Consider the following 16,440-nt stretch of genomic DNA (forward strand, 5'->3'; position numbering starts at 1 on the left):
AGTTTAATCATCCCCTCATGACAAGGAAAAGCTTTTGTTCAGTCCCCATGTTTAGTGATCAATCATGAATGGTAAGAAAGTAAATATGATGAAGTCAATGTAAGCAGAAGAAGCCTGGCTTGTGGGTGGGTGTGTGTGGGTGGGTGGGTGTGTGTGGGTGTGTGTGTGTGTGGTTGGTTCCATGTCAGTCATTGTTGGTGTAGATGGTAAATGTTAGATGTTCATGTTCGTTGTTCCACATTTATTGTATTCACGCTACACTGGATTGTTACATGTGAGTGCCGTTAAAGTTTATTGTTTATCTGTTTATTCTCCGTTAATGAAATGTCTGCATCAAGAGAGGTCTGTGAGAGATCTGTGAGAGATCTGTGAGAGGTCTGTGAGGGGTCTGAGAGAGGTCTGAGAGGTCTGTGAGGGGTCTGTGAGAGATCTGTGAGGGGTCTGAGAGAGGTCTGTGAAAGGTCTGTGAGGGGTCTGAAAGAGGTCTGTGAGGTCTGTGAGGGGTCTGTGAGAGGTCTGTGAGAGCTCTGTGAGGGCTCTGTGAGGGGTCTGTGAAGGGTCTGTGAAAGGTCTGTGAGAGCTCTATGAGGGCTCTGTGAGAGGTCTGTGAGGGGTCTGAAAGAGGTCTGTGAGGTCTGTGAGGGGTCTGTGAGAGGTCTGTGAGGGGTCTGAAAGAGGTCTGTGAGGTCTGTGAGGGGTCTGTGAGAGGTCTGTGAGAGCTCTGTGAGGGCTCTGTGAGGGGTCTGTGAAGGGTCTGTGAAGGGTCTGTAAGAGATCTGTGAGAGATCTATGAGAGGTCTGTGAGGGGTCTGAGAGAGGTCTGTGAGAGATCTGTAAGAGGTCTGTGAGAGGTCTGTGAGAGGTCTGTGAGGGGTCTGTGAGGGGTCTGTAAGAGGTCTGTGAGGGGTCTGTGAGAGATCTGTGAGGGGTCTGTGAGAGATCTGTGAGGGGTCTGTAAGAGGTCTGTGAAGGGTCTGAGAGGTCTGTGAAGGGTCTGAGAGGTCTGTGAGGGGTCTGTGAGAGGTCTGTGAAGGGTCTGTAAGAGGTCTGAGAGATCTGTGAGAGGTCTGTGAAGGGTCTGTGAGGGGTCTGTGAGAGATCTGTGAGGGGTCTGTGAGAGGTCTGTGAGAGGTCTGTGAGGGGTCTGTGAGAGGTCTGTGTGAGATCTGTGAGGGGTCTGTGAAGGGTCTGTGAGAGATCTGTGAGGGGTCTGAGAGGGGTCTGTGAGAGGTCTGTGAGGGGTCTGTGAGAGGTCTGTGAGAGGTCTGTGAGGGGTCTGTGAGAGATCTGTGAGAGGTCTGTGAAGGGTCTGTGAGAGGTCTGTGAAGGGTCTGTGAGAGGTCTGTGAAGGGTCTGTGAGAGATCTGTGAGGGGTCTGTGAGGGGTCTGTGAGAGGTCTGTGAGGGGTCTGTAAGAGGTCTGTGAGAGATCTGTGAGGGGTCTGTGAGGGGTCTGTGAGAGGTCTGTGAGAGCTCTGTGAGAGGTCTGTGAGGGTTCTGTGAGAGGTCTCAGGGGGTCACACTGGCCTTCGGATGATGCTCAAATTAAAATTCTTGTTTCATTATGAAGACACATTCCAAATAATGGATTTCACAAATTTGATTTTAAAAATCACTTTAATTTTAATCTAAAAAACACTACAGTATATACTGTTTTTAAAAATGGCTTTTGAAACTAATTTGTAGGCCAAATTCTAGCATAAATACAGTAATTAGCAGTATTTTGAAATTGTATTTAGGAAAGGGATATTTTAGCATGTGATAAAGATTCATGACTAATTTATGTAGAAATATTTTTGTTCTGAATATCATGTGATGAATTTTAGCAAAGCCATCTCAAGTGCTGACCTCAAAACTACATTAGCCACCGTGATATCAGAGACCCCAGCATCTATGGAAATATTGAAATTATAGAGTAAATTGATATATCATCCTTGTTAAATACTACGCTTATATATTTATGTATGACAATGTGGTTGTGCAGTGTGATGAAGCTAAGCTAAGTCACTAACCTTCAGATACAATTAACTGGATACTAGTAAACAAAACATGCTAGAAAAAAACATATTTGATTAGTTTTGTACATGTTCATAATGACAGCATAAGACAAGATATGTTTTAGTGGCAATTTATCAAAAAAAAAAAAAAAAGGAAAATGATTTGGAACAGAATTGTCATTTTGTTCTGTCATTTCATGTTTGGTCATTAAAATGTGGCAGCACTTTAATAAATCCTAGTAATTCTCATTTTGATATTACAATACATTTAAAAGCAATCACTTGTAATACATATATAAATAGGAAACTTTTACTCAAGTAATAATTTACCAACCATATCTGCTCTTTCACTCAGGACTTATGAATTTTGTCCACCACTGTTACATACTGATACTGTGACATTTGCTCTGGATTGGCCACAAAGCTCAGTAAAGGAAACTGATCATATCTAGTGATCATCTGTAATGTTGCTTTTTTGAAGAAGAAGAAGAAGAAGAAGAAGACAGCGAAATGCAGGAAGTCTTTCGAGCCCAAATCACTGTTGTCAGACCATGAAGAGTAAGTACTACACACTACAGCAGTGGAGATCAACACATCAACTCCTTATCAAGCCTTGTTCACATTGAATGATGCAGCGCAAAACTGTGTGCTGCTGTGGTCACGCAGGACTTGAGGTCTGCAGTAAGGATGGCAATGTAGCGTGCACAGGTACCAACTGGCTCGTGCTGTGTAGATCTTCTGGAGAGTTGTAATTCCCTCTGGAATGTGCTACAGACTCATGTTCACATTCACCTGCTGTATGAAGGGCCGCAGACGGTTCTACAGGCTGCCCAAGGCCTGGGGGCAGAAGTGGTATGGGGGGGCACTGATGGCTTTATCGATATCCTCCAAGTAGCTTAGTCCAGATCCGATGCAAACACGGCACCACGCTTTCTTATTCCAGTGCTACGTTCTGACCTAAGGTGTCCCATTTAATTACCCGATCAGTCTAGCATTTCTTACTTAAAGCCAAGGCCTGTTCAACAGAGCACTTGATGTCAATCTGCTCTCAGCCAAGAGATTTGCTCAGACTCATTTTTTATGAACCCGCCGTCCCGTAATGATTCATTTGGTCCTTGCTTCTAGGCACATACTTAGAAAATGAAGGGGTTTTGTTCAAAAATGCAGTGGGCTGGGGATTAGCAGAGTCATCAGCATTTGTCTGTGCTGCGGAGTAAAAACATGCCATTTCAAAATCTGCGTCACAAATGGGCCTTCACTTGGCTGGGTTCTGATCTCAGGGGCCCTCTGTGTTCTTACATTTCCTTTCTCATCAGAGGAGTTTACTTTTTGTTAAAGTATGTGCTTATTGTGTCATTAAACCTTCCGGGATTAAGCATCTTCTTAGCTTCCTTTTATTTGGAGGCTCAGGAGGCTCTGGGGAATTGTTTCAGACGTCTGAATACATCTCATCTTGAAATGATACAACACATTTGAGGACGTTTGAGGGAATATGAGTGAGTGGTTGGTGGTTCAGTCTGATCTTGAGATCTAATTGTGATAGGTGAGTTTGTATTTTAAGTAAACAGGATGTGGTCAACTTTTTGTTTTAACCAAACCAGAATGCTATAGGAAGTGGTATATCCTGAAGAGAAAAATCCACTGACGCTGCATTGCTGGTTGAGGTAGTGGAGGAGTCAGGTTGGATATAGAGATGATAAGTTCAGTTCCACTGGATGTGAGAGTGTTAAGCTTGTTTACTTTCTCTCTCTCTCTCTCTCTCTCTCTCTCTCTCTCTCTCGCTCATCCATGCAACCCTGCTATTAGAGGAAGTCAGCACAATCCAAACCTTTTGTTTGGTCAGCACTGAGGTGAAATAGCTGTGTAAAGGAAAGAAGATATCAAAACATTGAATTCTTTGACAATCAATACCAATCATCTGTTACTAAAAATGTAATAACAGATCTCCGAGTGCGACTGCTGTCCATTGCTCTAAATCAGCCGCAGTATTCCAGAACTGCGTTGTCTGTTTTACTCTCATCAAGTGCAAGTGAGAGATTTGTCAGGACAATATTTGTATTGTATGCTGCCAAATCTCTGTTCACAAAGGAGCCACAGGGTTGGACAGGATGCATAATTCATGTGGCTGCCAAAAATTCACTGCTCACTTCACGCTAGTGTGTAAACACCCTCAGGTCATGTGAATGTTGTCTTTAAAAGTTTAGAAAGATTTTTTAAAAATATGATGGCTGATAGATTAAAAAGTCATCTTCTGCTTCAGAGAGACAAAAAAGACAGTCCTCATACCGAACTTGGCCACTGATACTGGGAATGATTTAGGCCTTACGAAAAAGAAACAGAAAGAAAAAAGTTAAACTATGTAGAGTACAATGACATCTGAAATGTTTTATGGTGTTTAGTGGGTTTCCTGGCAAAATGCAGCCTACAAAGACAGAAGCAGGAAGTCATGCCTTTGCGTGTGGGGCTTCTGATTGGTTTGCGAGGAGGCGAGAACTGACTTTAAATGTTCTATTTATAATGTTCTCCCCTGAATGGAGTGAAGGGATTTAAGTTGGTATAGTCATTTGGGAACTGAGGTTTTCGATAGCCCAATCCACGTCCATGCGACATTTAACCAGACGTACTCAAAGCCAAGTATAGCTGCTGCTCTCTCTCCTTCTGACTGCTTCAGGCTTTCTTCTGGTACAAGCCGCTTCCCAGCCCACAGTGTTATCAGTGTTATCATTCTTAGGAGCAATGTACTCTTTGATCATACTCACACACACCCCTCAAATGTGTTACCGCAAGTCTCATTTGAATCTTAGCCAATTTGTCAGGCTGGACCAATGGACATGAATTATTTTGGGAAAGTGATTTATGCATGAGACTGCCACCACAGCTAAAGCCGTGCCAGGGAAAAAACAAGAGCCTGTGAAATTGATTCAGTGTTTATAATTATATCACCTCCCACTCAGTAACTCAAATCAGACAATAAAAATGAATTATTATTCATTATGTAAAAACGACTCAAGGAAAATGATAGTTAAAGATGGTTACCCTGAGAGGCTGTTTCAAATAAAGATCACAGATTGTTTCAGGTTTGTTCCAGGAGATGATATTACAGATTCCATTTTTACACTGAAGGGCTTGTAACAGCAACATAAGTACAAACAGATCCGGAGTTTTCAATTATTCAGACATTTCCGCTTGGTCTGCGGCAGCTTTAGATTAACATAGGGGGGAATATTGCAGTGTTCCAATCTGTTATTGTGTGAGTCAATTCTCAGCTAATTCTATATTCATTCTTTACTCAAGGGTATGCAGTGATTAGGCTAAGGCAGTAATTTAAAGATGGGGAATAATGAAAGGGTATTAAATAAACAAGCAAAGAGAATGGCAGGTTTATGGGTAAATTACATTATCTCAATCATCCTTAAACTCACTTCGTTAACTTCCTTTTTTTCTGTGGGGCCTTAGGAAACAGTGAAATAGAAAGCTGTCCCTGAGGATTACAGCGTGTGGTTTGAGGTCTTTGTGTTTTTTCCTTTTACAAGGACCACAGCCATCTGCTGGTGTCTATGAAAATCCATCCTGCAGCATAAGGGAACTCTTCCTGCCTGCGCATTGAACTCTCACAGCACCTATTCAATATATGTAGTTTTATTAGCATATAAAACAAGGCTGGTATGCAAAAAAGAAAACAATAAAAAGTGAATAATCGCTGACTGATGTATCAGCAGGGCTGTATTGGGTGATACTGGGTTCAGGTTGGACCTCTGCCTGCAATGCAGCTCAACTCTGTCACGCAGAGAAAAGCAAGAGCCCTACATGCTTGAAAGAGCAGGTGAAACTCCAGCATTAATGTCTGAGAAGCTGATATTGTCTGAGATTTCTTTATGTTTCCAGCCTGTTAAAACCTCCGACATGAGCCAGGTGTAGTTCTTCCCACTGCACATGAGCCACTCAAGACCAGAAAAGCCTGGTGCACACCTACTGCCGATGTGGACGTGCCATAGGGCACGTGGTGATGTAATTCCAGACTAAACAGTCGGGCGCATGCCACTCGAAAACCGAAAGAATGCAGTCAATCTGTTTGGTGACGCAGACGTGCCTCAGTTGTAGGAAGCAGGAAGTTGAAAAAAGAGGTCGGCCCAAGGATTGTATGTAAAAGCCTTGACATTCCAAAGTACAGATAATGAATCTTCACATCAATGTTGCGCGTATGCTGGACAAGCATACCAATATCACCCTGCTCCATAATGTCTGTGTGCGATCAGTGTCCACATTGGGATCTGTTGCTTTTGTTCTTTACGGCATGGGAGAGAGCAGCTTGGGGTCTTCTGCCTGAGTAGCTCTTTCCTGCTGTGCCACCCCAGCTCTGCTGTCTGGCGCCCACAGCAGGTCTGACCCAAGTTATAAATTCACTGCATTCAGCCATTGATCCACAAAAACATCACTATCAAATGGCTGACCGCAGTATTGCGATAATGTTATGCAGGTGATATATTGCGCGGCTCTGATGTATATGTTCCTGGCATTTGCTAAATGCCTGTTGTGTAAGCTGAACAGACAGATGGCTATGTGGTGTTATTATTTGATCCCAGTCTTGCACGTTATATTCATCCATATCACTTCCTTCCCCAGAACTTATCAACGGAGGTATGGCTGACAGTAAAGGCCTGTGAGGGGGAGGACACCTCGTGTGACTGCAGCTAATGCGTTTGTCTTTGTAACACGCGAATTTCTCAACTCCACCCAGCGCTCATTCGCATAGAAGGTCAATAAGTGGGGTCTCGGTGTTCGGCGCCGTGCTGATGACATCAAATGTCAGCTCACACGATCACTCCATTAAAGGCATGAATGATCTGATTTATGCTAATGTCGTTCTAGTTATAGGACCATAGCAAATCGGCTGCAGCTATTGAACGCAAGGACATGAATGGGCTTTGCACTGCTTCTCTTAGGACGCATATGTATGGCATGAAAAGCGAAGAAAGCATGACCGTGGTGTGTGTGTTTGTGGCTGGTAGCTTGGTGGTTAGCCCTACTGAATAGTGAGTAGAGCATTCTGGGATTGGACGCGTGTGAATACCGTGGGGAAATCAAGCTGCAACTCAGTGATTACTGATGTGGTACCTCATACTTTCTCCCTCCACTAACCATATTCCCAGCCCCGAGGGTATCCATCCTACTTCATTGGTTAAAGAAAGCTTCCCTCAACCTTTCATTAGTTTCACTCAATACAGGTACTGCACTCCACGCTGAAGCTTCTCTGCACCTACACGGCTGGTGCCCTGCGTGAGCTGAAGCAAGGGTGATTGGAAGTGGAGAAACTCTAAAGCGCATGGTACCATGGCCTTCCCAGACCCAGTGAACAACACTGCTGTAAGCACATAGCCGCGTTCTTTTCGTGGTTGACCTGAACATTAGGTTAATTGTGTTTGCTAATCCATATGCACTTCTGTGAGTAAAGAGCATCTGCAAAAATAACTCACTGCGCAGCCAAGTCACAGCAAGTCTGCGCTTAACGGGAGAAGTTGCTTTTCTTTTTTTTTGATGTATCTTATGTGTAATTATTTTGAAGCCTTGTGTACAGTTTATTCTTAGCTCTTGTCTCACGCTTCTTCTGAGTCAGGACTTTTTTCAGCAGGGGATTTAAGTTTCGGTTTAGAATTTCATTTGATTATGGCACATATATATATATATATATATCCTGTAATGTTCTTGAGCAAAAAAAAACATTTTTAAATGCAATTTTAGTGTATATTCACAAGTCAGCACTTATAGGAGACGGAAATATATTAAGAAGGAGGGGTAGGGCTTACATAGAAATAAAGGGCACTGAACAGCAATGCAAGGTTTGTGAACACATATAGAAGTTTGGCAGTGGCCCTTTCCAGACCAATTCACAAGGGCTGCTCTTGGGGGCTGCTGCAGCCCAGCCTGCATGCCTCTCCGTGGGCTGAAGGTTGAAGAAGAGCCCTTTGCTTCTCACTTCCTCCCGGCTCGGTGCTCCCATGTCACTTTGCTGCCTCTTGAAGCAGATCAGGAAGTACAGAGAGACAGAAACAACGCTTCTGCACACAGGCCCCGAGCCCTTCTGTGACTCACAAATGCAATGAAAAAAGTGTGACTAAACGACCACGATGGCTTGAAAACAAATCAGTTCATATTTTCCCAGTGTGTGTGTGTCTGTGTGTGTGTGTGGTTTTTGTGCGTATGTATATGTATGCCTTACTAGAAGTGATTGTAGCCACCTTATGAAAGGTTGGCATTTTTTGCTAATGTGGCACTCCTGAGCACTGAATGCTTTGCATTATAGTCCTTCAACCACAATTTTTCAGTCCAGCTCCTGAAGCAAGTGCTCCCACTGTAATTATACAATATTGCATGTTTGTTGAAAATGAAAACGTTACCTACGGTACAGGTGTCACGAAGGCAGTCCTTACCAAGAGAACTTGAGTTTTTAGTGTAGATAGTTTAGTTTATCTGTATTTCATGCCAAACAATAATCATGCATCGATCTCAGGAACTTTGTCCTACTTAACCAGTCTTGTAGGATATGGATGATTAGATCAAGAGTGGAGGCAGAACTGAAAATTAGTTTCATTCGATTGGAAGTCTGGACATTCAGGACCATTATGTTTCATAATTTGTCACTTACTGACCAATCAGCTACAATGACTTAATCATGTGACGATTTGTCTGGAAGAGAATTTGTGTAGATCTGAGAAAAATGCTGTGTTTTAAACAGGTACTCTAAACAGGTACTCTAAACAGGTACTCTAAACAGGTACTCTAAACAGGTACTTTAAACAGGTACTCTAAACAGGTACTCTAAACAGGTACTCTAAACAGGTACTTTAAACAGGTACTCTAAACAGGTACTCTAAACAGGTACTCTAAACAGGCACTCTAAACAGGTACTCTAAACAGGTACTCTAAACAGGTACTCTAAACAGGTACTCTAAACAGGTACTTTAAACAGGTACTCTAAACAGGTACTCTAAACAGGTACTTTAAACAGGTACTCTAAACAGGTACTCTAAACAGGTACTCTAAACAGGCACTCTAAACAGGTACTCTAAACAGGTACTTTAAACAGGTACTCTAAACAGGTACTCTAAACAGGTACTCTAAACAGGCACTCTAAACAGGTACTCTAAACAGGTACTCTAAACAGGTACTTTAAACAGGTACTCTAAACAGGCACTCTAAACAGGCACTCTAAACAGGCACTCTAAACAGGTACTCTAAACAGGTACTCTAAACAGGTACTCAGAGATTCACTAGTCATTACTTTTTTCCTAAATGATTTGTGTATGACATGATGTGTCAGGAATTATTTTGTCTGGATATTTATCGCTGACATTTGGTATATTGGCCATTTGTGACATCATCAAAACATTTTATTGCACTGTGAGTTAATTCATCCAACAGATTGACTGTCCAATACCTGTCTACAATATATAATTCTTGTGGCTGCTTCCAAATTGTTATTGATCAGCTAAGTTGTCCTGCTAAGAATGCTAATACATATTCTAATAAATATGTTGCATATGCTAATGCATTAGCATTATAAAAACACTTTGAATCAGCATCGGTGTCAGAGCCCAAGTCCTTGATAGTCAGTGCATCGGCAGTATTACTAATTAGAATTGACTAGTGCAGCCAAAGTCATTGTAGAACCAAGTATGCTAATGAATCTGCTAATAAATATACTCAGTATGCTAATGTTAATATTTAAAAACACTTTGAATCAGCATCAATAGGTAAAGCATCAGATTCCTACTTAGAAGTCACAAACTTCTCCAGTTTAATTATAATGGAAAAATCGTTCGGTAATCCTAATATGATGTATAGTCTTCAGTCTTTTGATTTGCCACTTCTTCTAACACTCGATAATTTGATTTGTCAGGTGCAGCCAAAATCGATTGAAATGCAATCAAGTCTCCCAGCAGGTTCGCATGCTGTTTGCACACGATGAACAAGTCTGCAATGCCTCATGCATCTCTGTGCTGGACACTGCGCTGTCTCAGTAACTCAGGGACCTTATTCGTCAAACCTCTCAAAGTCAGTGGGCTAATCTGTCTGCATTCATTTGGTCTGAGCCAAGAAATACATCTGCAGGTGTGTGAGGGCACCTCATTAGGTTAAAGCAGATGTTTTAAAAGAGAGAAACAGAGAAGCACAGAGAAATGGAACACGATCGTGGGAGAAGATTGTCCTGAAGAGGTTGCTGTGAGTGGCCGTATCTCAAGGTAGCAGAGCATCACTTTCTAGGGGGACACAGTCATCCAAGGACTACAGCATTATCGACCGCGGCTGTCAACAGCACGTAATTAGCCTCTCTTCTCCCGTCAAGACAAAGAGCACCATAACCTCCTACTTTCAGGAGTGTCTCTGCACTGTGGGTTCAGGAAAGCCATACCTTTTCTCAACACCCAGCCCTGCTACCAAAACTGACATGTTTTATGTTGAAGTCTCTAAATGAGCTCTATTGCACTAATTGAGTGCTAAATGCTCTCCATCAGCTTTTATATGTTCCGCTCTGCTTCATCTCAGTGTAGAAGTCTGCTGGTCACACCAAGTTTATGTAGGCTTTCTTATATGAGCTTTCCCATATTCATTAACACATTGGTGCAGAAATTATCAGTTTATTAGTTGTTATTAAATATACCTCTGGAGTGGTGTTGTAAAACTATTCTAGAGGTTTTTTCTTAAAAAAAAAAGGCTCTAGGGCGCTTAATGAGGTGAACAAATAAGGAGAAGATCTGTTAGGCAGGAGCTGCCTCTTCCATTAGAATGAGTGGTCACGAAGAAGGTGAGCTTTGTCACCCAGTGTTTAATTAACTCTAACTCTTCCTTAGAACTGAAATAAATGCAGTTCATCCCTGTAGCTGCCTACCATCATTTAACACAGACGATTTTCCCTGTGCTTTCGCTGCATCCATGTGCCATGGCATGCCACCTCTCTGATAAAAGTGTGGGGTTCTTTACTCCCCAGGAGGCCATTAGCACACTAAACGTGGCAAGGTCTGATGAAGAGCTGCAAGGTAGAGGGAGAGTGGTCTCAGGGTATGAACACATTTTGGGTTTGATGTTTCCATTGCTACCTCACTTCAAAGACAGCAGTTCTCTCACTCTCGAGCACTACTCAGAGCAAAAGTTCTATAAGCCAAGTAAGTTTTACTTCTGTTACAGAGTAAAATGTGGAGGCAAAAAGTTAGCCAGCAAAGATCAGCTTAGCACTGTGTTGAAAATATTCTAAATCAACAAGAGTTTTCAAAAATGTATAAAATGTATATAAGGCTACCACACAAGAAAAACACTTATAAAAACACATATAACACTTATAATACACTTATTTAAAAACATTATATTTAAAGCATTTAGCATACACTCTGGTCCAGAGTAACTGCTTTGCTGTTTCCAAGGAAGTTATCCTCATGCCAGTACAACTAGACCAGGTTCTTGCCTGATCCTAATCCGCTCTTTATTTATTTATTTATTTATTTATTTATTTAATTTGTGATCCCTTCTGAGATTTTGAACTTTTATCTTTTGGATATTAAACAGTTTAATTCCACTGTGGTGCAACCCTGAGCAGCTACTACAGACAGAAGAGAAAAGTCAAGCCTGCCAAGGAAAATGGTGGCAGACACAATCAGGTGCTGCAAGACGTTTCTCTCAACTCCACCGACAACTGCCAGTTCTGATCATGTTGCCCCAGTAGGATCTGGCAATATCGCAGTTCCACTTCCTGTTCTTGTGCCCCATCTTCCTACACCCCAAAGGTATCGCGGCTACCCATGTGGATGAGGAGGTTTTCTGACTCTATTCTGACTTTTGAACTCCAAACTTCAGTCCTTCCTATGACTTGACTTTAGCAATGGTTATCTGGTAACAACAAGCAGAGGTATTCTCAGGTTTCAAGCTCTATGGCAATGAGAAGTGGTTCTGGTAACAACAAGCAGAGGTATTCTCAGGTTTCAAGCTCTATGGCAACGAGAAGTGGTTCTGGTTGCAACAATGGCAACGAGAAGTATTTCTGGTGGTCGTGAGGTATCCAAACAACCTCAGAGACTCAGCCAATAGGGTCATAGAGTTGAAGAATATGCCCTCTCTTTCTGAACATGTTTCTGAACATTTCTTTTTAAACTTTTGCAGCAGAGACTAAGTGGAATCAAGAATATACCTTTCATCATGGCTTGACTAAAACCAACAAAGATGAGTTTCTGGTTACTTTATTAATAATACATATGATCATATGTAATACACAAAACAATAGAAATAGATTAATTAATCTTACATATATTTTATGCATTTATGACAATGTTTTCTTTACATAAACATAGAACTGACAAATACTGAGGGATGGCTATAATTTGTCATTTGCTAGTTACTTTCCCTAACCTTTACAGTTCAGTTGGTGGGCCTCAACTTTTGTGTGAAAGCAGAAATAGTTACACAGTAGATTTCTCAGTTAGCAGTACAGTCCATTGCTTCCCCACTCTACAACTCTGGGCCAATCGATGCCATTCTCTTAAAGCCTTTGTAGACTCTGGTGTGGACTAGAGTTTACTGGACGTGTCTTTAACTCGCTGACTCTAGGTACCTCACCACTGGCAGGATGCTTTTCTTACTGTCGCACTTAACCGTCATTCACTGGGTGAGGGCAGACTTTACTTGTTAGCAGTTGCTATGCAACTTCAGATAGCTAATCACAGTCTCTGCATTTCATTCATTCTCCAGAATTTCTAGTAGTTTTGGAGTCTCCTTGGTTATCAATCCATAACTCTCATTGACTGGACTACAGGGTCCATCCTGAAGCAGGAGTCAGGATTGATGGATGGCTTGATTTTATGGTGCACTAACTGCTGGATTCTTGCTAATCTCATGGTGGGGTCCAGTATCTGGTGGACTGGGATGAACATGGCCCAGAGGAGCAGTCATGGTTCTCTGCCAGGGACAGAGAAGGCTCTCATACAGGATTTCATCACTCTCATCCTGATCGTCCTAGGAGTGCCAGCAGACATCCCTAGAGACAGGGTTCCTGTTAGGACTCTTTAGAATTTGCCCCGTTGCTCATAGGAGTCACCAAGTAGATGTCTTGAGTTTTTTATGTTTTCACAGGGTGTCTGTTGATTGCCCCACTAGTGCACTCTTTCATACACTATATGGACAAAAATATTGGGACACCTACACATTTCACCTACAGGAGCTTTTCAGATGTCCCATTCTAAATCCACAGGCATTATATGGGGTTGGGCCCACCCTATCAGCTATAACAGCTTCCACTCTTATGTCAAGGCTTTCTAACAAGATTTTGGAGTGAGTCTGTGGAAATTTGCAATCTTGCAATCTTCATTTTAGTTCATTCCAAAGGTGTTCAGTGTGGTTGGGGGCAGGGCTCTGTGGGAGTTCTTCCACACCAAAGCCACTAAAGTCACCTTTATGGACCTTGCTTTGTGCACTGTGGCACAGTCTTGCTGGAACAAAAAAGGACTTTCCCCAAACTGTACCCACAAAGTTGGAAGCATACAACTGTCCAAAATGTCTTTGGACGCTGAAGCATTTAGATTCCTTTCACTGGAACTAAGGGGCCTAGAGCAACCCATGACAAACAACCCCACAGCATTAGCCCTCCTGTGCCACACTTTACAGTTGGCATGATCCATGCAGGCAGGCAACATTCATCTGGCATTCGTCAAACACCCAGACTCATCCTTCAGACTGCCAGATAGAGAAGAATGATTCATCACTCAACACATCGTTTCCACTGCTCCAGAGTCCAGTGGCGGCATGCTTTACGCCAGTCCATCCGACGCTTACCATTGTGCTTGGTGATGCAAGGCAGTTGCTTGGTGATGGAAACCCATGCTATGAAGTTCTTTTTGCTGATGTTAATGCAAGAGGAGTTTTTGAACTCTGCAGTTACTAGGTGAGCAGAGTGTGGGTGACTTTTATGCGCCGTGCACGTCAGCGCTCGGCGACCCCGCTCTGTGACTTTACGTGGTCTGCCGCTTCATGGCTGAGCTGCTGTGGTTCGCAAACGCTTCCAAATGTCAATAACACCACTCACAGTTGCTCGTGGAATATCTAGGAGGGAAGAAATTTCACAAACTGACTTGTTGCGACAGTACTGACTCATTCTATTACAGTACCCGCAAACCCAGTGAGCGCTCTAGAACGACTCGTTCTTTCATTCATGTTTGTAAAGGCTAGATGCTTGATTTTATACACCAGTGGCAATGGGACTGAATGAAGCATCTGAAGAATTGAGAGGTGTGTCTCAACTTTTGTCCTCATCGTGTATGTCTTGCTAGCTTGTTGTGTCTGTGGATGTAAACCCTGGTGTTCTCCTCCTTCTTTACTTTGTGCTCTTTCTGGATTAATCCCGTCAGTGTCTTTAGCTTTGTTGGGACTGCCGCCCTCCTCATAACTGTCATGGGGATTGTTGTCCTTTGGGAATGTCTGCTAGTCTTTGCCTGCTATCCGAACCATCAAAGTTTTTGTTTGCTCCTTCCCGTTGGACTTTTTTTTTCCTCTTGCTTTCTTTTTTATTGTTTTTGGATATTCACTATGATACCTTCTTAGTTTTAGGATTTTGGCTTGACTTTTGCTTTCAGACTTTTGCCGTTTTGGACACTGAACAGTGAACCCGTGTGCTGTGCTCCCTCTTTCTGATTCTGGCGCATTGGCAGCGTTATATTCTTATGGCAGCACACACACCATGGCTTTCTAACCTCGGGTCCCCTCTGTCCTGGCCAGCTCCTCCTCACCTCCCAGAGTCGGTCAGCATGGTATGTAGTTTTTTTAATAGGCATGGTTGCAGATAATAACTGGATTCTAACAGAATTTAAGTCCATGGCATTCACCAATTCCAGAAGACAGCAACCAGAAACAGACTCCAGAACTCCAGACTGAATATTAAATTAAATTAAATGTTATATATTAAAGGTTATGTATTTGATGATTTTGAAGCTAACATCAGTTATTCTCTTACAAGAAATGTCTTACTCTCTGCAAATTGTATGTTGAAAACATGGCACGCCTCAGCATGTTTTTCTATTTGAGATTCTTTAATGTATAGAGAACCAGTTATTCTTCAGCATTTTATTGGGAGTGTCAACATGGTGGCCAGGGGGCTTCTGTTCACTGTGTGTTATGAATGTCACCATCCGCTGTCTAGGTCTCTTAAATATATGTCATTACCCTCTTCTCTATAGCAATAGTCTGCTGAAAAGCATTTACAGCATAGCTATAGAAAAGCAGTTCATGTCAGTTTTCCCTCATATAACCTGCATTTTGTAGCCTATGGTTGTTAAGGCATGTGCCACACACAGCTGTTGAAGTAGTTACTGCTGTTGCTATCTTCCCTGAAGCATCATCGCAGGTCATTATTTTCACAGCCTGTTACCTGGAATGTTTATAGGGTAAAATGTTCTTTCTTGTGACAATGTTGAGGTGATGAATGTACATAGGAACACCATTTACCCATTATTTTCATATAATTGGGTTTGCTGCATTTGCATTCAACATTCATGAAGGAAAGAATCAACCCCCACCCAAAAAAAAAAAAAGCCGTCTCTGCTTTCTGACCCAACACAGGATAAATGATAACCCTTTATTTCACCTCCATTTCCATCGCCATAGCAAACAGTGCTGCAGCCTCTGGCTCCTGCTGCCTAGGCTATAGCTGAGTCAAATGGACCCCCAGTCTCGCTAGATTTGGTTCTAAATCGTCATGTTGTACCAAACAAGTGAGACAGTGAGGAAAACTTTCCCAGGCTGGGTTTTGCTCTAAGTGGCACCGCCTGTGATGAATGGCATTAGACCTACAGAACACTGCGTTCTCAATGGGAGCATCCAAATGTCACACAAAAAAGCCCCTCTAGATATACAAGTTGTTTCTCAACGTTTAACAAAAGAGTTGACTTTAAGAGTCAGGAATGATAAATCACTACCGGGAAAGATACATCCGCAGTACCTCCAAATATATTCTACTTTTATTTACAGGAATACATTCACAGGGGGAGTAATTCCCCCACCCTGAGGGTCACCCTATAAAGGATGTGCTCTCCCTTCAGCATTAGCGCATGTGATCCCTGGATCCCGAGCATGCCATCGCAGGTGTCCACTGTAAGCACACTCCCTGAAGCAACACTCACAGATCGGCTCCACGTGGGTGCGCGTGCCCCCTGCGGAGATATGGCATGGCCCGCTGCAAACCCGGATTTGGTGAGGACAGTTTCGCCAGTCAGTTGCCAAGCGAGAGCTCTTCGTGCGTCACCTGGTTGCTGGGCAACCTGGAGAGACCAGTTGACCTGGAGAGTCTCCGAGTTGCCGGGGCGAGAGCTCTTTGCATGCAGCTCACAGCTGCCAGCGTGAAGCAGGAGGCTGGAACCGGTGCCTCTACAGGCAAAAGTTCCTCAAGTCTGTAAAGCAGAAGAAAGGCACTT

General features: G+C 42.7%; 1 protein-coding gene across 1 annotated transcript in view; it reads left to right on the forward strand.

Annotated features, from left to right (window-relative positions):
* Window positions 1-16,152, forward strand: part of LOC113580013 (mannosyl-oligosaccharide 1,2-alpha-mannosidase IA) — a 197,136-nt gene extending 180,984 nt beyond the window's left edge. Inside the window, exon 12 of the mRNA XM_035525993.1 lies at window positions 15,998-16,152. Coding sequence (XP_035381886.1) covers window positions 15,998-16,034 — 37 coding nt within the window. The 3' untranslated portion in view covers window positions 16,035-16,152. The remainder of the gene's footprint in view (window positions 1-15,997) is intronic.
* The last annotated feature ends 288 nt before the right edge of the window (window positions 16,153-16,440 follow it).

Source organism: Electrophorus electricus, chromosome 5 (assembly GCF_013358815.1).
Source record: "Electrophorus electricus isolate fEleEle1 chromosome 5, fEleEle1.pri, whole genome shotgun sequence".
Taxonomy (NCBI): domain Eukaryota; kingdom Metazoa; phylum Chordata; class Actinopteri; order Gymnotiformes; family Gymnotidae; genus Electrophorus; species Electrophorus electricus.